The sequence below is a fragment of the Varanus komodoensis genome, unplaced genomic scaffold (genome assembly GCF_004798865.1).
Source record: "Varanus komodoensis strain SLA01 unplaced genomic scaffold, ASM479886v1 scaffold4, whole genome shotgun sequence".
NCBI lineage: Eukaryota > Metazoa > Chordata > Lepidosauria > Squamata > Varanidae > Varanus > Varanus komodoensis.
This window is the reverse complement of record NW_025335941.1, coordinates 12,070,116-12,090,797: the sequence shown is the minus strand read 5'-3', so window position 1 is coordinate 12,090,797 and position 20,682 is coordinate 12,070,116. Positions and strand designations below refer to the sequence as shown.

General features: G+C 40.0%; 1 protein-coding gene across 8 annotated transcripts in view; it reads left to right on the top strand.

Moving 5' to 3' along the window:
- LOC123029508 (beta-1,3-galactosyltransferase 5-like) overlaps positions 1 to 9,063 on the top strand; it is a 50,318-nt gene extending 41,255 nt beyond the window's left edge. For all 8 annotated transcript variants that reach the window (XM_044442611.1, XM_044442619.1, XM_044442616.1 and 5 more), the window contains 3 exons: positions 607 to 719; positions 2,228 to 2,301; positions 7,682 to 9,063. In XM_044442611.1, the coding sequence (XP_044298546.1) occupies positions 607 to 719; positions 2,228 to 2,301; positions 7,682 to 7,777 (283 nt within the window). In that variant the 3' untranslated portion in view covers positions 7,778 to 9,063. The remainder of the gene's footprint in view (positions 1 to 606; positions 720 to 2,227; positions 2,302 to 7,681) is intronic.
- Positions 9,064 to 20,682: the final 11,619 nt, after the last annotated feature.

Sequence of the window (20,682 nt, the reverse complement as noted above, 5' to 3'; positions counted from 1 at the left end):
CCCTGAGATTAATGAAGCTTGGTTTGCCTTCTTCCTCATTAGCATGTTCACTAAACTTTCCCACAGTATTTGAAACTGACTTGTTCGCAATTACCATCTGACTTATTTCTGGATTCTCTGACCTTGGCAACCTCTCCTGCTCTTCTGATTCAGAATTGGTTCCCACATCACTTGAAAATTCTTTTGTAGAAAGAATGGACCCAATGTTCATAATCCCATTGTGCCTGTGCACTATCAGGTGCAACCACTTGTGTAAAGGGATTTTGTGGTTCTACAACCAACATGGTATGAAAGAAATGAAATCCTGAATGGAGCAGGTCAACAGAACTGATAGAAGGGAGCTCCACTGAGCAGTCCTGATCTGCAAATGATCATTTCCACTAATTTCAGAGGTTATTTTTAGTACCACAAAATCCTCATTTGTAAATGGTTCCTTATACCAGCAGAAAATTAATAGTGGGAGTGCAGTAGCAATATAGGATATTGCCCTTGGTTTGCTTGAATTGCCTGTTTACTATAAAACTGAAAAATTAAGGGAATGCTCTTTGCTTGTACAGACAGTTCTCAAATAACTGGGTTCAAACATAAGCAATGTTTATTTTCTAGAAAGGTTTCAGGGAAGAAAACCCCTGACAAAAATTTGGAGACACAGAGTCACATTGGAGAGGTTAATTATGGCTACAATCCAGAGGAAACAAAGCATGCTGAGAAAATGACAGGTGTGTAAAATCTTTGTGAAAAAATGTATCTGCATATATTACTTCAAAGGCATATCTTCAGTTCCATTCTAGAAGTGGCCAGAAGGTAGACCGAATGTTGCAGTAAAATGAGATAAGAGCTGTTTTTGCCAATATATGGCAGTGAGTAGTGAAAGGGTGAATGCTGTGAACAGTTCCTTCCAGAAGCTTCTTTTGAAGGTGGTATTAGGCATGCATTTACCACATGTGCACTCATATGCTGTATACATGCCTGTTCTCCACATATACAGACATATACATTTCCTCAGCATGTGCTTCTGGTCATTTCCAGTAATATGTTTATTGGCAATTTGTCATGCACAAATATTAGTGTGGCATATTCCTATCTAAAGCCTTATGCCTAAGAAATTATTTGGTTTGAGGAATTTGCGGCTGATAGTCATTAATGACAACCAAGGCAACCATCCTAAGCAGACACAGATGGAAGAAAGTGCCACTTTCTATTGCTTGCTTTGTGTGTGTGTGAATTTAATATGCTTTTTAATTGGATTTGTACAAAGAATGGCAGGCAGCCTAAGTCTGTGTACTGTGCATAGATAATCAAGCACTTTGATGTGTGCAGCAGAGTCCAAATATGCTCAATCTCCCTCCTCCTCCATGCCAGTTGAGTCGTAGCACTGCTGAAGCATGCCTGACCTGATGGTCAGAGACGTGGCACCGTTGTCCTGCTCTGCTCATTTGCCTTCAGCTATTTTGATCTCTTTACGCCACCATCTCGCTGACAACACTGCCTGTGCTCAGGGGCACCAGTGAGAGTACTGAGAGGCCGGAATGGCCAGCCCCCCAGGGCAGGGCAGTTGAAGGATGCCTTCATTCTTCACCTGTTGGCCTCATTGCCACCTGCCATTCTGTCCCAGGTGGCCTCCCATCTCCCTGAAGCAGATTTTCAGGAAATTATGGGGAGGAGTGGGCATCAGCAAATTGCATCTACTTTCCTGTTCCATCACCAAAAGACTATACTAAGAGAAGAAGTCTTCTATGAATGGAAGGAGCCCTTCCACCTGCCAGAGGCACGTTTAGATCCAGCCATTATGTCTTGTCCTACAGGTACCATGTGCAGAGAATTTGTGTGAACCAACCCTAAATGTTGGAAACCACAAAGCAAATGTGAAAAGTATGTTATGATTATACACTCAGATAGTCAATTGATATGCAGCTTTTTTGGTTCATTCTTACATGGATCTTTCATCCATTTATAAATGTTGTAACATGCAGTGGATTTGCACAGAGCTTCTTTGGAATATTTGCATGGAGAAAGCTCTGCAAACTTTCTCAGCTTCTTAGCAAAATTTTAACAAAGTATCAACTAGACTTAGACAAGCAGAGTATTCAATGCTGTGGAAAGCTCTTTACACAGAAGGGTCTTTTAATACTGTGTACATTTTTGTATTCTAAAATGATTTATAATTTGTAGCGTTTCCCACAGTTAATACAAATTTTCCTATGTGTATTGGCATTCTGTGTTGCAGGGGACCCTGCTTTCTTCACAGTCAACACGGACACTTATGCTTCCAAAGATTTAAAAGTGAGGCCTCCATCGCAGGTAATGGAACCAGTTTTCATAAGATTGTGACCTATTTCATAAACATCCAATAAACCTAAAACATATTTTCTAAAGAACTGAAAATATATGCAATCGGGCATTGTAACAGGAATTGTAACAGAATGTTTTTTCTGATTCTGGGCACAGCAAAACAGCATTTCTAAAATGCATAATTTATATCCAAAATATGGATACAGTTATATGTTCATAACTGCAGAAGAATAAAATTATATTTTCTTGGCTGCTTGGTCTAAAATTCCACACACTCTGAGATTTTGGTGAGACATCCATTATGTTTAAGAGTTCATTTTACTTACCTGAAAAGCCAGGCACTTGTAACAGTTGACTGGTATTGTAAAAGGCAAACATAAAAAGAAGCTGGAGAAGGCTAGATATTTGATGGCAAAAATGTGATGTATTTAACAATTTCAAAGAGATTATTTTTCCAGACACAATCACCCTTACCAGCCTGCTTTTCCATTGAATGAAGAAAAAAGATATACAAGTTGAAAAAGAAATAGAGAGCCTTGTCTATTGGGTGGTATAAAAATGAAATAAATAGACAAACTACAGGCTAGTGAGTTTGATGGGGAAAACTCACTTGCTATATAGATAGAGAGAGAGAGAGAGAGAAAGAGAGAGAGAGGGCGGGGGGGGGGGCGGCTGAGAGTGATGTTAAGATGCTGGAACACATCTCCGCTGTATAACATCTAGTTTGGTCCAAATAGTTTGTTACTGCGTACTGTGACAAATGCTAAATTATGCAAGACTCTTACCTACCAACCAGGTGTGGTTTGGAGATATGAAAATAAAGTACTTGAAGGAAATGCATGTGTTAATACTTTGTGAAAGAACAGTTTATGTGAAATGGCAGGCCTGTGGCCAATACTTCTAACTGATAAACTCCAACAGACACAACTGCTGGTACCCCAGCCAGTGCGCCATGGGAAGACATTCTCCCTCAGCTCTGTGATGCAGGCTTCCTCTTTTCCCTCTTACCTTCCCAGCCAGCCTTGCTTCGGTTATTACTTTGTGCTTAGGTACTTGTAAGTTTAAGCTCTTTGATTATGTACTGGAAAAGAACTGGGCATCTATTCCTCATATGGAAGTCTGCACACTTTCATGTTTTTCCTGCACAGATCTCATCACAGTTTTCTGGTTCATCACAGTCTCCTCAGTAGTCCTCCTCTTCTGCTATGCCGATACATGCTGTGAGCATAAAGCTGAATGCATATAATCATGACTCAGCTTTCAGTTCCTTGTACCTAAGACTCCACTACTCAGCTCTTTTAGACACTTGGAAATCGTTTTGAAGAATTCCATAATTTGTGTATATTTTCTCACGGTATGTAGAGACAGGCTTCGGGACAAATCTCTTAGACCTCCAGATCCTACAATTTTAAATCTTATCTTTCTCCTTTGTTTGATCTCTGTGCAGACCACTCTGATGTTACTTTCCCTCTCAGGGTAACATTGAGGTTAGTTTGTCATGCTTCTTAGAATGTATGTCTCTTTCTGCCTGTTTGATTTAGAGTTGAGAACAACTGGTGTTGAAAGAACAGATCAAAGTCACCTTAACTGTGGGCTATCACTTGATTGAGAGAGTCAGGCAACTGCGGGAATAATAAAGCACCACAAAGAGTAAGGCAGATCAATTTCACAATGACCTAGTCTGTAAGTTCAGGTGCTTCTTATAGGAGGATGGTGTAGGTAACCATGAAGTGCTATTTTGGCAGTGCGGTAGATTATCATCACGTAAGAGCTTTCAAAACTTAGTATTTCCCTGTAGGTGTCTTTATGACCTTATAATCCGGCTCCAATTTCTGGGCCCATCAATCATTTTGCAGGATGGCTTTTCTCATTTAAAGCCATGACACTTGGCATATTACATCATGGGGAAAAACAATAATTCAATAAAACAATATTTTTTCCTATCAGAATCCAATGATGGTTTCTTTTTTGGACACATTTTATAGATATCATTATCATCAGCAAGAAGTAAAATATATATGTAGTCATCATAGTTTTCATCATCAGCTAGCACTGAACTATAGAATCTTAGAGGCCATGGTCCTGACTGTCTTTGGTCAGCCCCCAAACCTGCTGAGACATCCCTGGTGAATCATGCTCACCTCATCCATGGGTATGCTGGCACTTACCTCTGTAAGCCCACTTGCTAGAGTCTATCTAGTCACCTCCAGGAGGACAGTTTTCACCTGGACAGGGGTTAGTACAAAAGGGAGCAATAGATCCAACTTTTAGTTGGGAGAGAAAACAATGGAAATTAGAAGGTGAAGTGTCCTGGAAGAAGCATGGTTGATTAGCTGCAGTGCTGAGCAGGTGCATTCAACACTGCTGCATTTTGTTGTAGGTGTGTCCCATTTGTTATAGATAAATGGACTTCTTCAAAAAATATGTAAATAAGCAATGTAGTGTTAAGTCCTGGGACTAAGTAAGAAATCATTCATAGGCAGTGTAGTTTTTACTTGAGTTTCTTGGTCGATGGCTGTTTTCCTCTCTTCTTCTGAGGTTAAAAAAATAATATGAGGGAAGTACAAGTCTTCAAACCTCTGGGAAATATGGAAGCGAAGAAGGCGATAGCACTGACTTAATATTGTTTAAAAAGAAAAGTAGGAAACATGACATCAGGAGTTAGAATCTTCCCTTGAAGATTTCAGGGAAGAGAGCAATGAATCTTTAGCCCTAGAATCTTCACTGAAAATTTCTCTTTCCAAGATGAGACAGGTACTGAAGATTTTTTTTATCTATTTATGAAAATGACAATGGAAAGACTCATGTATCTACTTTCCCATCCCCAAAGACTGGAAAAAAGAATTCAACTCTTTTAGCCTCTCTGATGCTTTAGGAAATCATTATAAAGACACAGGAAGTGCTTTGGAGGCTTCAGAAGGTAGTTTTAATTTGAGTACAGGATTTCATATCAGTATTATACTTCTCCTTGGGCTGGCTGGAATAAATGACACACACACACACACACACACTGATATACTCACTGTGATTACCATCTGAATGAAAGCACCAGCATATTTCTCTGTGAAAAGGTAGTGCCTTTTTAGTATGGCAAGTCATTATTCTTCCCAGCACAATATAGCCCAAATAAGCAGAAAACTTCAAAATACAATATTGTATTTTAGTGTCACCCTTTAAAAAAGATTTGAGTTTCCAAGACCATAGGGATTTTTCTTACTTTGTACTCAAAGTACTCATCCACTTGTGAATGCAAGGTATTGACAAAGTGATCCGCATCCAAGAAATAGTGGGTATCTAAGCCCAATAATGCAATGTTTTCACTGCTATGTTTTGCTTCATTTTCAGTTTTCTAGCTCATCACAGTCTCTTCAACATACCATCTCTGTCCTATCTTTGTATCACTTTAATCAGCTTTCCCAAAAAGCCAAAGCACAGTGATTGAGGAGGGCTTTATCCGGGATTGCTTCCCACAGGGTTTGCAAATCCAGGGCTCATCTGTGGCCACACAGTTCAAAGCTGCACCCACATTCAGCAACTGGTGGCAAACATCACTGCACTACTCAAATGTATCTCAAAAAGTGGTAACCTGGTGTGCCTACAGGAGGAGGCTGACTCACCAGCCTGAGCAACCAAAGGCTCAGTGCCCTCAGCTCCTCACCCACCAAATGGAAAGCCACATATGTATCCCAGATTGGAACTAAAGAGGAGTCACCAACAACAAATGGGGCCCAGCCACAAGAAGAGAAGCTGCAAGCATTCCAGTGAAAACCATGCTATTCCAGCAGAAACATAGCAAATCTATTCTGACCAATAATCCCTTGCTTACCTGGTTCGCATCACATGGTATGGCTCACTGGGGATTATTTAATCCATGAAGAGCTGCAGCAACTATTGGCACTACTTGGCAGAGCAAACTGCCATTTGCGAATTGCAACATTGTTGCATCCTGGCAAGTGTGGGTTATATGAAGGCTATGCTTGGATAGCCCAGGATCTGTTTTAGGATTAGGTGAGGGTTGTTTAATCCTCTCATGACCCCTTCTTGCTTGGTTTGCATAACATAACCCTGAAGTGGAATTTGGATATATAAAATAGTGGCTGCCTTTGAGTAGCTGCTCCAGTGGTTTAGGCACATTGTCCCAGGTGCTGCCCCTCATGCCCCTCACCCAAAGATCCCCGGTGGGCGATGGGTTTATTTATTTATTATTTATTTATTTATTAAGACATTTTTATGCCGCCCCATTCGCCGAAGCCTCGGGGCGGCTTACAACAATAAGTTAAAATACAAATACATTAAGTTAAAATGCAAACATTAAATTATAACCTTAAATTAAGATGTTTGTAAAGTGCAGACATAAAGTTAAAACACAAAAATAACAATATAAAATAAGTCACCCTGGCCAGATAAGTCGCCCTGGCCTGGGTTGGTAGGGATCCTTCTCTCTCCGCTTTGATATATAGGAATGGGAAGCTCACTGTTACCCGCGACCTTCCAGTGCGTGATAGAAAGTCACACATTGTGCACTTCCAGTACAAAGTTACAGAAGAGTTCCTCCTGGGATGCAGTGCCATCCAATCAGATTCTTATTTGTGGAAATCTCTGATGAAGTAAAGGATTATCAGCGTTGCCTTCGTCAAGAGGAGGGCAGACATAGTTGCTAGGCACCTGCAGCTCTGTTTTCCCTTCTTCTCCGCAGGCAGAGGGGAAAGGGAGCTGGATTCTGCCCATCAAAGCCATTGTAGTGGTGGCAAGAAGGAATGGAGTGCTCTTTTGCCATCCTCTGAGGCAGTGGTGGCGAACCTCTGGCACACATGCCACAGCGGGCACTCAGAGCCCTCTCTGTTGGCACGCGAGCGTTGGTTTTCATAGTCTGCAGCACCTGAAGGCACAATCTGATTCTGGCATGCACCCTGATTCGCCCTCTGCGCTTTATAGATAGTCAGAATGTTGGTCTTCAGTCAATATGCTGAGACCTCCACTTCATTTCATCCTAAACTAAACTTTCATTATTGGCCTACAAACCTTTTGTCTTTTATCTGCTGTTAAAATATTCCTTTAAAAAGATAGGCTTGCAAAATAAGAAGAAAAGGGGAAAGGTTGGGGGAAGGGAAGGGAATAATAGGAAAAGAGGAAGAAAGGATACTGAAAGTGGGTCTTCTATGGATGAGGCTTGGGTCAGAGCAGGTTTCGGAACATTCCAAACAAATCATATCAACATATTCTGAGACATCCTTAAGTTGCTATAAGGAAATTTAGTTATGTCAAGCATAGCTAATAATTTTGAATTAGTTATTATCAGCTATGGCTAGATCAAGTCTTCCAATTTTTGTTTAATAGAGCTACTTGTGATAAATGTGTATTAAAATAGTCTTATCTATTCCATTTCTAGGCTGCTTATTATGGACATCATGATGGAGTACCTCCCTCAGGAATTCCTGCTTACCCAGTCAGTCCAAGAAAAATCAGAAATGTGACACATGTATAGAAACAGTCGCTCTGTGGTCTTTGGCTTTTGAGTACCGCATCCTCCAAACTACTGTTCCTTGCCATTTTTGCATTATCTGGTAATAAACCTAAAAAATTAGCACTTTTACAAGAGCAACATGTTCCATTGTTTTACCCGAAAACTAGCAAATGCCATTCTCTGGGGTAATTTAGCTAAAGAACCATTTCCTGCTGTCTTTTTCCACAAAAAATTGCTACTTGGAATAACAACATAGTGGGTATTTTTTCTTTTAATATTCATGAGGAAGAATGCTATGAAAAAAACCTTTTATTATTAAGCTCTTTGGGGTAGATCCAACCTTAGGTGCATGTGAGTGGGTAGATAAAGCAGGCCTCCTGCTGGCAGCCTCTGCAGCTACTCAGAAGATCAGTGAACACTGCTGAATGAAGTGCGTTGTGGTGCGTGGTAGAGGAGGGATGCCCCCAGACTGGGCAAAGACACCTTCTATGAGCAGATCCCTTCTGTCAGTGGAAGGCAGATCATGGTTGATCCATCTGAAGGTTCCTTTGTTTAAATCATATATATCCAAAGATCAACTTTTATTCACTTACACTGGAAGATGAGAGCAAATGCTAATTTTATTTTTAAAATATAAGCGTTTCTGACATGGGGGCCGGGGCTAATATTTATTATTTCAGCATGAAATGATTTATTTCTGGTCTGCATAACACTGATAGCTGTAATATGGCAAGGAGATCAAAGCAGGAATATCCAGGGTGATCACATAAAAGAAGACTAACTGGAGTGGTGGACAGATAAAAGGGTTTTAAATTATGGTATATTCTAAAGCAGAGGTTGTGTTGTTTAGATCTAACATATTTGTCAGCTTGTCAACTAAAATGCTTGTTGTTCTATTAGTGTAATTAATATTTAAGTTCTAACTGTAAATGTGCCTGCAACTCAGTTATCCCAAGATACCAGAAACTACTGTTTTGCAGATGAGGATGATTGTTGTTAGTCGCGAAGTCATGTATATTGCATTTAATAGCTCACCTTTATTTGATTCTATTTCAATCATTTACTGGACATATGCTCACTACCTTCCTCTTGCTCAACTGTTCATTAAAAATAGATTCAAGTAAGACTTATTGAAATCGGTGGTCTTTCTTCAAAGAAGCTAAGTTTATGATGCATAAAAATGGATTGTAGTAACAACTTCTTTTCTGTTGGGTCTTTGCATAAGATATCAATGATTGTCCACTGCACAATGGACTCTACATTACTGTTGCACTATACAAATAAAACAGATACATTTTCTTCCTGAATTGGTATATCTTTCTGCATATTTACAAAAGATTTTCTACCTTGGTCAGTTTTGAAAACCTCCTCTCTGGGTCCACTCTCTAAATGGATGGCATTAGGTTCTTGATTGCTAAAACTGGAAGGGTTCTTCCCACAGTTATATCTGTTAGTCACATCAGTTACGTTTTACTCCATTTTCTCATAATAAATTCTGTGGAGAAAACCAGATTTAAAGATTGGTAAGAAAATATTTTTGTGGTAGACCTGAATGAATAAATGTGGGGGTTTTTTTTAACCACCATGGATCAATCAGTGGATGATGATAATGATGAGTTTTTGTCATTCTTGTCTCTGCATACCAAATAAGATCTGCCTGCTATGGCTGAATGGCAATACTTGCAATTGCAATAGTTTGTCCCTGCCACTTTTACAGCTCCAGAGTCTCCTCACCACTGGAAGCACTTAGGAAGTTGGAATAGTTGTATAATCCCATGTTCCAGGTTTTCAAATACTTATTATCAGTGAATATATGTAATACATATAAATTGCTGTTGGTGTAACAAAGTTAGTACTTCTTTTAATCATGCATTTTTGTAATGTCCAATAGTGACTGTTTTGGGGGCAAGGTTATTATACAGGTAAACCTTATATTGAATTGCTACTTAATATTTATCGATGTATATGTCCTCTTATATCACCTTCCTGCTTCCTGGAAGTCAACACAATCACACTCCTATAATGCAATGGATTAAGGGTCTAACAGTGCTTTAAACATTTGAATGACAACATGGACAACACCTGCAAATGCTTTACATTTATGGATATTTGTCTTTGTTAAGGTTTAATTCTTAGAAATTAAAGAACAAAGAGCTGATTGCTCGCTCTCTCTCTCTCTCTCTCTCTCTCTCTCTCTCTCTCTCTCTCTCATGCATGCACATACACACACTTCATCTGCATGTAAATTTACAAAAAATTACAGCAGAGTGAAAACAGTCAAAATAACTATCCTTATCTTACCTTAAAGGATTAACACATTTATTGTGGCATAAGCTTTTGTGGGCCAGATGCATCAGTCACATCTGATGAAGTGGACTGAAAAAGCTTAGGCCATAATAAATGTATTCGTCTTTTAAGTCCTAAAATATACTCTTGCTATTGCTGTGACTGACAAACAGGGCTCTGGAAAGGGTCTAGTGTAAGTTACTTTATATATAGTGAACTGTCTTATGTTGGTGACAATTACTCCCTGGAACCTGAACAGCACATTAAAATTCTATGCCTGATTCAAGATAGCATTGAATTTCAAGTTTGTTTTTTTAGTACTGTACATTTCATCAGATGTTCATTTTTAACTTATGTACAAAGCTTTGCTTGCATTGCTTTGGATGATTTAAAAATTATTTGGATGACCCAGTCCTTTATGTCTTTCTTTCCTCCCCAACTTGCCTGCATCTATTGCTTCCCACTCAGGATTCTGCTACCATTGTACATCAAATCACACATTATGTATGATAATTCTGTGACATGTACCTGTATCTGTTTCTTTATTGTAGAATAACTGGATGCAACCCAATTCATATCAGGAGGAGAAGATTATTTCCTGAGCTCCCATCCATGGAGATTTAAGTGGTGGGGGTGGGGGGAGGAATCTACTGGAGAATTTTCTGGGATCCCATGAACATAGGGATTCAGTAATAAAAGAATGAGCACTTACTAGCAGGCAGCTCAGCTAGGACTCAGTTTAGATTCATGGAAGTCAGGGATTCTGAGAAGGATATAATCTTATTGTAAGGACTCAAAAAGCATTGGATGGTAGGGAGTGTTGACTTCCACATACTTAACAAGAGAGAGATGTGCAGGGAAGTCTAGCCGTTTGTTGACATTTGAACTAACTCTTACAAAATACACAAACTCTCAGGGCTCTTCATAACTAACTAATACAGTGATACTCTGATGAGATTAGAAACTGGAAAGAAGTTGGGCATTTATAGCTTCAAGAAGCCTCATTCTTCCAGGAATGCCATATGCAACTTTCAAGTTTACGTCTAGTTTTCTAGATACTTACTATCTCACACTGCCAGACAAAATGTAGCCTTTTGGGCCAAGCTGCTCAAGAGAGGAAAGCAAAATTGGTGGTACACTATAATTCTTCAATGATACTGTGTTTCCCCAAAAATAAGATCAGGTCTTATATTAATTTTTGCTCCAAAAGATGCGATAGGGCCTATTTTCAGGTGATGTCTTATTTTTTTCTTACGAAAGCCATAAGATTCTTGCCCCAAGAGTCCTCCACGATTCCTTTCTTGTACTCGATGGAATAGTTATTTCTTTTTGCACTCGTCTTAACTTTAAATCTACCATTAAATCAAGTGTTAATTGAAGACTATGAGACAGGAGTGGCAACACACAAGTGCATTAAGTTCATCCATTACAACACACAACGTATTGAATTATGAAACACGTCTGTTATCAGGTGTGCACATTATTCGTGCTTTGTGTCTGGACTCTGATTGGTAATTTGGCAATAAGTCTCGAGTTCATCTGTTTACATAGGTGTTTACCTCTTGTCCAAAGGCACCCACTTGGGTATTTACAAATACTTAATTATAATTTATACTATCATTTATTTTAAGTATTAATGTCAATAATATTATTTATTTATATTCAATTATATATTATTAGTATTTTCAATAATTCAATATGTCTGTTTTGTGTTACAATGGACATACTAAATGTGTCCGCCTGGCTGATGATCTTAACTGGGGTTTATTTTTGGGGTAGGGCTTATATTACGAGCACCCTGAAAAATCATGCTAGGGCTTATTTTTTGGATAGGTCTTATTTTTGGGGAAATAGGGTATGTACAGACAAGACAAATCATTTCCCAATGTCAGTAAACATTCCAACAAAGCCACCCTGTTGTGTGTAGCTGGAGTAGAGTCTATGTTCTTAATAGTCACCATATTAAAATAGTAGTTTAACCTAAAGTCATTTCAACCTACAAATGTTGTACATGTATGTGACATCTTTATCTTTGTCACATGTATGATATAATAGTTTCTTGGGAAACTAGATATCAGATGTAACTTCCAGTTGCTTATACACATAGTGGTATATACATTGATTTGCCCCTGTATACATTGAGCTGTTCCCCCTTTGGTTCTTTTTATATTATAAACCTTGGATCTGTGCCAGATGCTTTAAAATCTCCCTGCTATCAGGCAGCCCGGTGGACTCCAAGCAGCATGGTGGATCATAAATTGTGCAAGATGTATACTTGCTCCACTGTTTTTCATTTTTCTTGCTTGCAAACAGTATTGCTATGATACACTGGAAAGCCAGAAGTGTTCCAAGTTTATCTCATGACTTGGATACCTGGAGAGAAATGCTGCATATTGAAATGTTTAGCATTTCATGTAGAATAAAAATAAGTTACCTTAATCCACTGAGTCATTCCCATTTAAAAATAGCTGTGGCTTTCCACAGAGGTTTTTCTTGACAGCAGAAAGTAGCATCTTGAATTTGAGTGGGCTACTAAGCTTAATTGATCTACCATTTCACTATTGCCAGTGATTGGTAATCACAATATTGACAGTAAATATTTAATTGCTCATTTTAGAGACAGAGCCTTAAGGTATGCTTCATTTCACATATATATGAATTGATTGTGCAAAACACCCTGTACTTCCAATGATAATGTATTGAGTTTAAGCAAATTTGAATAACAAACCAGTCTGTAAATGCATTCAGTTTGCATATGAGTTGCATCTGGTTCTCAGTGTGAAGGTTTTTGGGGTATAGTGACTGCAGGTGAATTAATTCTGTAATGTCAAAAGGTTACTCTCATAGCTTGCTCTGGAGTAAGTCAACTGCCAAGGCAGAAAAATCTCAATGCTAGAGTGAAAGCCATGAGGGAAAATAACACAATAACTTATCCCTTATTGAGTACCTCAGCAATTTAAATGCAACATTGTGTTTATTGATTTCACTTCTCCATAGGAACCTAGGGAATTTGTAACACTATGCTATATAATTGTACACATATTTGAAGAACAATGGATAACTTCCTACCAGCATCAGGACAATACATTATATACATTACCAATTACAATGTGAAGAAAGCAAGCAAGCAAGCAAGCCAGCCAGCCAGCCAGCCAGCCAGCCCATCCGCCCGCCCGCCCGCCTGCCTATAAATAAATCTCACAATGATCTGCTTGATTATTGCTCATCACAAAGTTAGTAGTCAGGAAATGCAGGTAGAAGCACAATTATTTTATTTATTTATTTATTTATTAAAACATTTTTATGCCGCCCCATTCGCCGAAGCCTCGGGGCGGCTCACAATAATTATAATATAAATTAAAAATATAAATATTAAATTAAAATACCACAATACAGTATAAAATAAGCCGCCCTGGCCAGATAAAACCAATAATGTTAACAGTTAAAATGCCTCTTGAATAAAAAGGTCTTCGCCTGGCACTGAAAAACAAATAACGACGGCGCCAGGCGGACCTCTCTGGGGAGCGCGTTCCATAACTTAGGCGCCACGGCAGAGAAAGCCCTCCTCCGAGTACCCACCCTCCTAATTTCTTTCATGGAGGGTTCCCGGAGAAGGGCCTCCCCCGCTGATCTCAAGGGGCGGCTGGGCATATATGGATGCAAGCACTCCTTCAGGTAACCAGGACCCAAGCCGTTTAGGGCTTTATAGGTCATCACCAACACCTTGAATTGTGCCCGGACTTCAATGGGAAGCCAGTGAAGCTGACGGAGAACTGGAGTCATGTGAACACAACACCCAGTCCCCGTCAGCAACCTGACAGCTCTGTTTTGAACCAGTTGAAGTATCCGGACCGTCTTCAAGGGTAGCCCCACGTAGAGCGCGTTACAGAAGTCGAGACGGGAAGTCACCAATGCATGTGTCACTGTCGCGAGGCAGTCATACTCCAGATAGGGGCGCAGCTGGTGGATCAGCCGAAGCTGGAGGAAAGCGCTCCTCGCCACTGCTGTCACCGGAGCTTCTAGTGAAAGCTCCAGGTCGAGGAGCACTCCCAAGCTGCGAACCTTGTCCCTAAGAGGGAGTGCAACCCCATTCAGAACAAGGTTCAGTTCACCCTCTCCAAAGCCAGAACCACCAACCAACAGGACCTCCGTCTTGTCTGGATTGAGCTTCAGTTTATTGGCCCTCATCCAGCCCATTACCTCGGCCAGGCACCAGTTCAGTACAGCCACTGCCTCACCTGGATTGGTGGAAAACGAGAGGTAGAGCTGGGTATCATCAGCGTACTGATGATTCCGCAGCCCACACCTCCTGATGACCTCTCCCAGCGGTTTCATGTAGATGTTGAACAGCAAAGGGGACAAAATGGACCCCTGCGGTACTCCATGGCATAGCTGCCATGGTGCAGAGCCATAGTCCCCCAGCACCACCTTCTGGAACCGGCCATCGAGATAGGAGCGGAACCACTGCAAAGCAGTGCCTCCAACCCCCAATCCCGCAAGCCTGTTCAGAAGGACATTATTGGATGTGGACATTCCTGGATCTGTGCACACAGCTTCAGATAAGAGAGATCTTCAGAGTCAGTTCCTTGAAATATTTTATAGAGCTTGCTCTAAAGACTACATACGTTATATTATGGAGCTTTGGAATCCAGAGGAAAGGGGTTAAAAATGAAATAGTGCTTTATCATCCAAAGCACTTTGAATTGAAGTTTGGTTCATAAATAACTTCAACGCTTCCAAGTTGCTCCCTCAGCTTTCCCAAAAACATACTTTCTGGGGATAGTCTTGGGAGAGGGAAAGGGAACACTGACCTTCAGCCCTTGTTGGACATAATAAATACATGTATAAATAAATATAAATAAATAAATTGGGTGATAGATGCATTTACTAAATAAATAAACAGCCTGACTATGACATGCAAGGCAGAATATGGAGGTGAGCTGAAGAGCAAATCCACTACCAACTTTTAAAGCACACATCTGAGTCTATGTTCCTGACACTTTGATAAAGATTCATTTTGGAATATTGACAGATTAGTTGTAGGAGAATTCAGTGATGCTGAATTTCCAAGGGTTTTAAGTTCATTTCAGAATTAGCTCTTTGGAAGCGACATGCAGTATTGTGATAATAATATGCCGTGGTTTTTATAGCCAGTAAAATAGTGCAGAAGTTTTAATTGTGCTATATAATGATGCATTGTCATGGTTTTGAATGAGAGTTCACTGTCCATACAAACCAGATATAGAAAATTTGGCAAAGATACTAAAACTAAAAAATGAAAAAACATGAGAACAATAAAAAAATAAATGAGCAATTAGATTCAGTCCCAAGTAGTACTGAAAAATGTGACAAAATATTATGATCTTACTAAGAAACTTGAAAGAAATTGACCCAAGGAAAAGTGCTTGGTCTTCAAAGTCTTTAGAAATATCTGGAGGTCTTTCCATTTATTTTAGTGGGTATTGGACCAAGCTTTTATTAGTAATAAGAACAGTCTTAGGCTCATTCAGTCCATTGACATGTATCCCTTCCTTCTTATACATGTGGCAACAAATGACACTGCCAAATAGAGCTTTGAAGAATTCATGTCAGACTTTGAAGCTTTAGGGAGGGAAGTCAAGAACGCTGGGTCCAGTGATGTTGCTGGTACCACTCCTGGGTGAACCATAGAGTGCATCTGGTAGAGAACAACAGTAGATGTTGGAGGGACACCTAGTGGCGAACTACCACCACTCTGACACACTGCAGTCACTGACACTTGGTGAAGATTTCTTTATTTAAAATATTTGCAATCCCACTCTTCAACTAAATAAGCCCCAGGCAGCCTACACCACAGAATGAAAATTAAAATAATTGCCAATAATATGTATCATGAAAAATAACTTAAGAACAAAGGAACAGCCCAAAAAGTTAAAAAAAGCATTTAAAACAGAGTAGAAATTCCAGGCAAATAAAAAAGTCTTCTTGACACTGGGATGACATGAGATTTGACAACAGGCAAGCCCTCTTTACAAACAGTCTTACACAGGCAGAGTATCTCAACTAAGAAAGCCCTTCTATTTTCCTCTACTTTGCGAATGTATCACAGCATAAATTGCACGAATGAATTGTGTTTCTGGCAAACAACCAAGCTCTTGATCCATGTTACTCGTATGAATCAATTGCATCTGATGTGGTGTATGAAGACAAGCATGCCTTGAACTCAGTTTACTTCTTTTGTCTTGCTTATTGCCTTGAAAACACACTTTTTGATGGGCTAGTTATTTTCCTTTCCAATTTTCTCTACCATCATCCAAAGAAACAGGTACTTTCATGCTGGTTCAGAAAACTTACTGAAAGGTCAATTGATATAATCAACATTTTAAGTAATAAATCAGACATCATTCATTCATTTTCATGACCTTAACTGCTGCAGCCTTTTCCCTAGGTTGCGATTAGCATTTCAAGGCTACTAGAATGACGTTTTCAGTTAGACAAGGACACATCCTCTTTTCAGTGCTGTGATTATTTCATTGAAGATCATTTATAAACCAACATTTCTAGAGTGCAGAAAGCTTACTGTGGATTTATTCACCAGCCAGATGGGAAGCTGCCTCATGCTGGGTCCATCTAGTCCAGTCTGGTCAACACAGACTGGCAGCAATTCTCCAGGGTGTCAGGCAGCATTTTGTCCAGCCCCACTTGGAGATGCCTGGAGATGGAACCTTGGACATTCTGCATGCAAGGAAAGAGCTCTAGCAATTGAGCTATGCACCCCCACCATAAAATTAAGCAACATATATCAAAAAGCAGCAGGCAGAGATAGATTTATTTTACTTACTGGATTAACAAGGTGCACTTCTGGGTGTGAGCATTCCTTGTAGGGCTGCCTCAGATGTTCACAGTGAACATTGTCAGAATCCCGGAATCTCAATTTGTGAGGAGGAAATAAAACTCGGGTTCATGGGAAAGATCAAGCATCCAGAGCATCTTGGCTTTATTGTATTACCCAGGTTCCCGTCGTACACTCACAATAATGCATTACTGTGCAGGCAGAGGTGAACTCTGCTGCAAAGCTTCAACACAACTAGAGAGTTTTTATACACTCCCAGTCACATACAGGTACACCAGTCACATACAGGTACAGGGCAATTGATGATAGAATGCAGACATTACAATAAGGTTCTGAGGTCATCACATACAGAACAGATAAAAGAACGTCAGTCAATCATACAGAGACAATGAGATTACAATATTTTTAATTGCAGTGTACTGACACTTTAGTTGAGTAACTTGAACCCATCTTCAGGTCTGCTTAGACATGTAAATTCAAGCTACTGAGAAACTATTCATGAACTCAGACCCTTATCTAGACTCTAGACATTCTGAATGACCAGGGCACATGAAGCCCTCTGGGCTACCAAGATACTTCCTGGTAAACTGTGAATTCCAATGCCATTTTAAACAGTGACTTAGCTTGGTTTGAGGAGGGAGTACAGGATTGATTCTACAATTGCAAGAGCACACAGAAGCAATGCTTTTCTGACAGGATTTATCCAATTTTTTTCCAACAACATACAACCCAAAGAAGAATGTGTTTGATGAATTGTTATGAACTGCCCAGGGAGCTTTGGCTATTGGGGGAGGGCTCAGGAGGATAGAAATGAAATAAATAATACTAATATAGAAAGGGACTTGCAAAGGAGGAAAGAAACATTTCCCCAAAGATTTCTGAAGGCTTCCCTTATTTTGTGCCTATTAACTGGAATTCCCCCCCCCCCGCCCCCTTGTCTGTCTGAAGTTTTGGTGGACTTTTTTTGTGTATTTGGTATCACTGTTCTTATTCCTTCTAATAATGATGTCATCACACAATTTGGCTGTGTTGGTGATGCCCCCAGTAGTTGTATCAGTGAATTGGTTTGCATGTCATGGCAAGCAAGGCTGATCCCCACCACCACCCTGCCTCTTTCCTATTCCAGCTTTTTTCTTCTTGAGGGGCACCCAAGGCAGCTTACAGCACTGCACTGCATCCTCACATCAACTATATGAGGTGGACTGAGCTGAGAGTCTGTGACTGGCCAAAAGACACCCAGTGAGCTTTATGGCCAGGTGGGGATAGAACCTGGATCTTCGAGGTCCCCAGTCCAGCACTGTCACCACCACCACAGCACACTGGCTCTTTGGTTCACCATGGCTGGTAGCTACCTACCATGGATCAACAACTCTGGTGGCTCCATCATTTTCTGCTGCCCTCCATCCTCCCACACTTGCCATGCAACCCAGCAGCCCCAGTGAGCAAAGCCCCCTGCATTTCTACATTGTTTCTTATTTCCCTTATCTACCTCTTCCTGACTGGTTTGCTAAGGTTTGAGGTAGGTAGTCCTTATTAAATAAGGCAGTCCTTATTAAATAAAAATAAATAAAAAAAATAAAAATAAAAAAATAAAATATTTCCCTGCCTGACTGGACCTCCACCTCTTTAATGCTTTTTTTTAAAAAATAAACACTTTTGCTTTTAATTCACCCCTTCTCTCACCATGATTTACCTGCTTTCCCCCATTTCAGACAATAAAGAGGTAAAGGACATAGAGCTCAGACAATACGAACAAACCAAGTGGTGCCGCATGTTTTGCTAGGAAGCTGTTGTAACAGAGAGTAGATGCCTGGAAAGGCCCCTTCCCTTGCTGCCTTTTCCAGGCTCTGAGTCTGAATGTCAGGGCAGACAATTGCAGCAGGCAATGGCAGACAATCCTCCAACAGATGAGAACTTCTTGTTGTGGTTTCCAGGCCTAAAACAACCCATGGTGATATAACAGGACTGAGTGTGGACAACACAACAAACCTACAACAGTAAATAAACTGTGACTTTTGTTTGTGCCATGCAAACCCAGTCTGTGTCTCCTGCTTAGAACTGCAACCTGCCTTTGTAGTATTGTATGGCTTTTTATGGTTTATCTGCAAATCACACTGAGGAAGCAGGTAGTTTCTGTTTTTTGCAACAATATAGTCTGGACAGAAGTAAATAACTTGCTTGTCTTCTGTGAGTTAATTATATGTTATTCAACACTCATCAAGAGTATCAAGTGATGTCAGCTGCATTAAATTACATAACATCATTAAAGATTTAACTCATGAAACTTTAAATATGAAGTGACAATGGAGTAAACATCCAAGAGAGCCTGAGATTACATTCTGTTGACCCTAGCATACTTGGAAGAGACCTGCTGAAAAATAGCCATACAAAAACACATATAAACACACACACACACACACACACACACACACACACACACATAAAATAGTAGTAAACCATAAACACATAGTAAACAGATACAATAATATGGTTATCAGATGTGCAGTGAAGTGAGTTATGGTTTTGGATGGAATTGGGGAGGAAACCTTTCTCAGCCAGGATAGAAACAGAGTGCCCTCACCACTGTTCTTCATTTGGTGGGTCAAAACTCATTATTGGGTATTTATTGCCTGATCTAATGTGAGTTGTTGTGACAAAAGCACTACCACCATACAAATATATGGTACAAACATTAAGAACTGGGTTTCCAAATGCTTGGCTAGCTTAAAACTGGGTTCTGAATTTGATAAGTTTCAAGACATTGGCCTAGACTCAGAGGGACATGAGAACCCTCAGCGAATCATTCGTACTGGTGGTGACCAAAGCTGTTTCCCTTCTCTACCCATTAATTGTGCTGGGCCTGCATCCAGGTTGTTGGATCAGTGGAATTTTCCTCTGCACACAACTGCCTTTTATAGCCACACTATAATAAAGATTTAGATGCAGAAATGTTCTGTACACAGCTGTCTTATTAAATGGGGTTCTGAAACTGCAGATTTTTCATATCCATATTCTGACTAATCTCAATCCAAATATTAACTTGGCTGGGCTTTGATGACATACTCTCGCAAAGTGTTTGGGGACATGTCTTCCTTTACACCTTGTAGATTTGATGCACAATTATTCATAAGAGTAGGAGTTAAGGGGAGTTGAGGGAATTAAGTTCAGGAGAGGTGTGACTAACTTAGATTCTCTTGAATTCAATGAGTCTATTCTAAGTAGGACTAAGTCTGCATCCAGCTAAGCATGTTTACCTGGAAACAGCAGTGAAACCTTGTTTCCGCTGCAGTGTAAAGTGCCTCTTGATGTTTGATACTGTTATCAGTTCTAAGCACCAGGTTGATGCAGAGGCTGAAAAGTAATGCAAGTCCAGCTACCGGTACAATGGAGCAGCTGTCATCAATCAGGCCATCAGGATGGTCTGGTCCTAAGTATCATCTAAGGAAGATTCATGTTTTCCCAAGGCCTTAAACACTGTATGCTTTTGGTATTGTGGAACAGGAATGCTTATCCCTAATAGAAGGTTTTGCTTTAGAAATCCAGAATAATGAAAGTGAGAGAGAGAGAGAGAGAGAGAGAGAGAGAGAGAGAGAGAGAGAGAGAGATGCTGCATGAAGAGATTCTTCTTTGCTTTAACTTTTTTCAATGTCACTTGCAAATGGTTGGGGGAAAGGCTGTACTTTTAGCTTCAGCCTTTCAGAATGTAAAGAAATAATGGCGGAGGCTTCTCCTGAACACGTTAATTCCCTTGTCGGCATAGAGATTGAAAATAGTGAACTGATAATTAATATGTCTCAATACCTTTTAA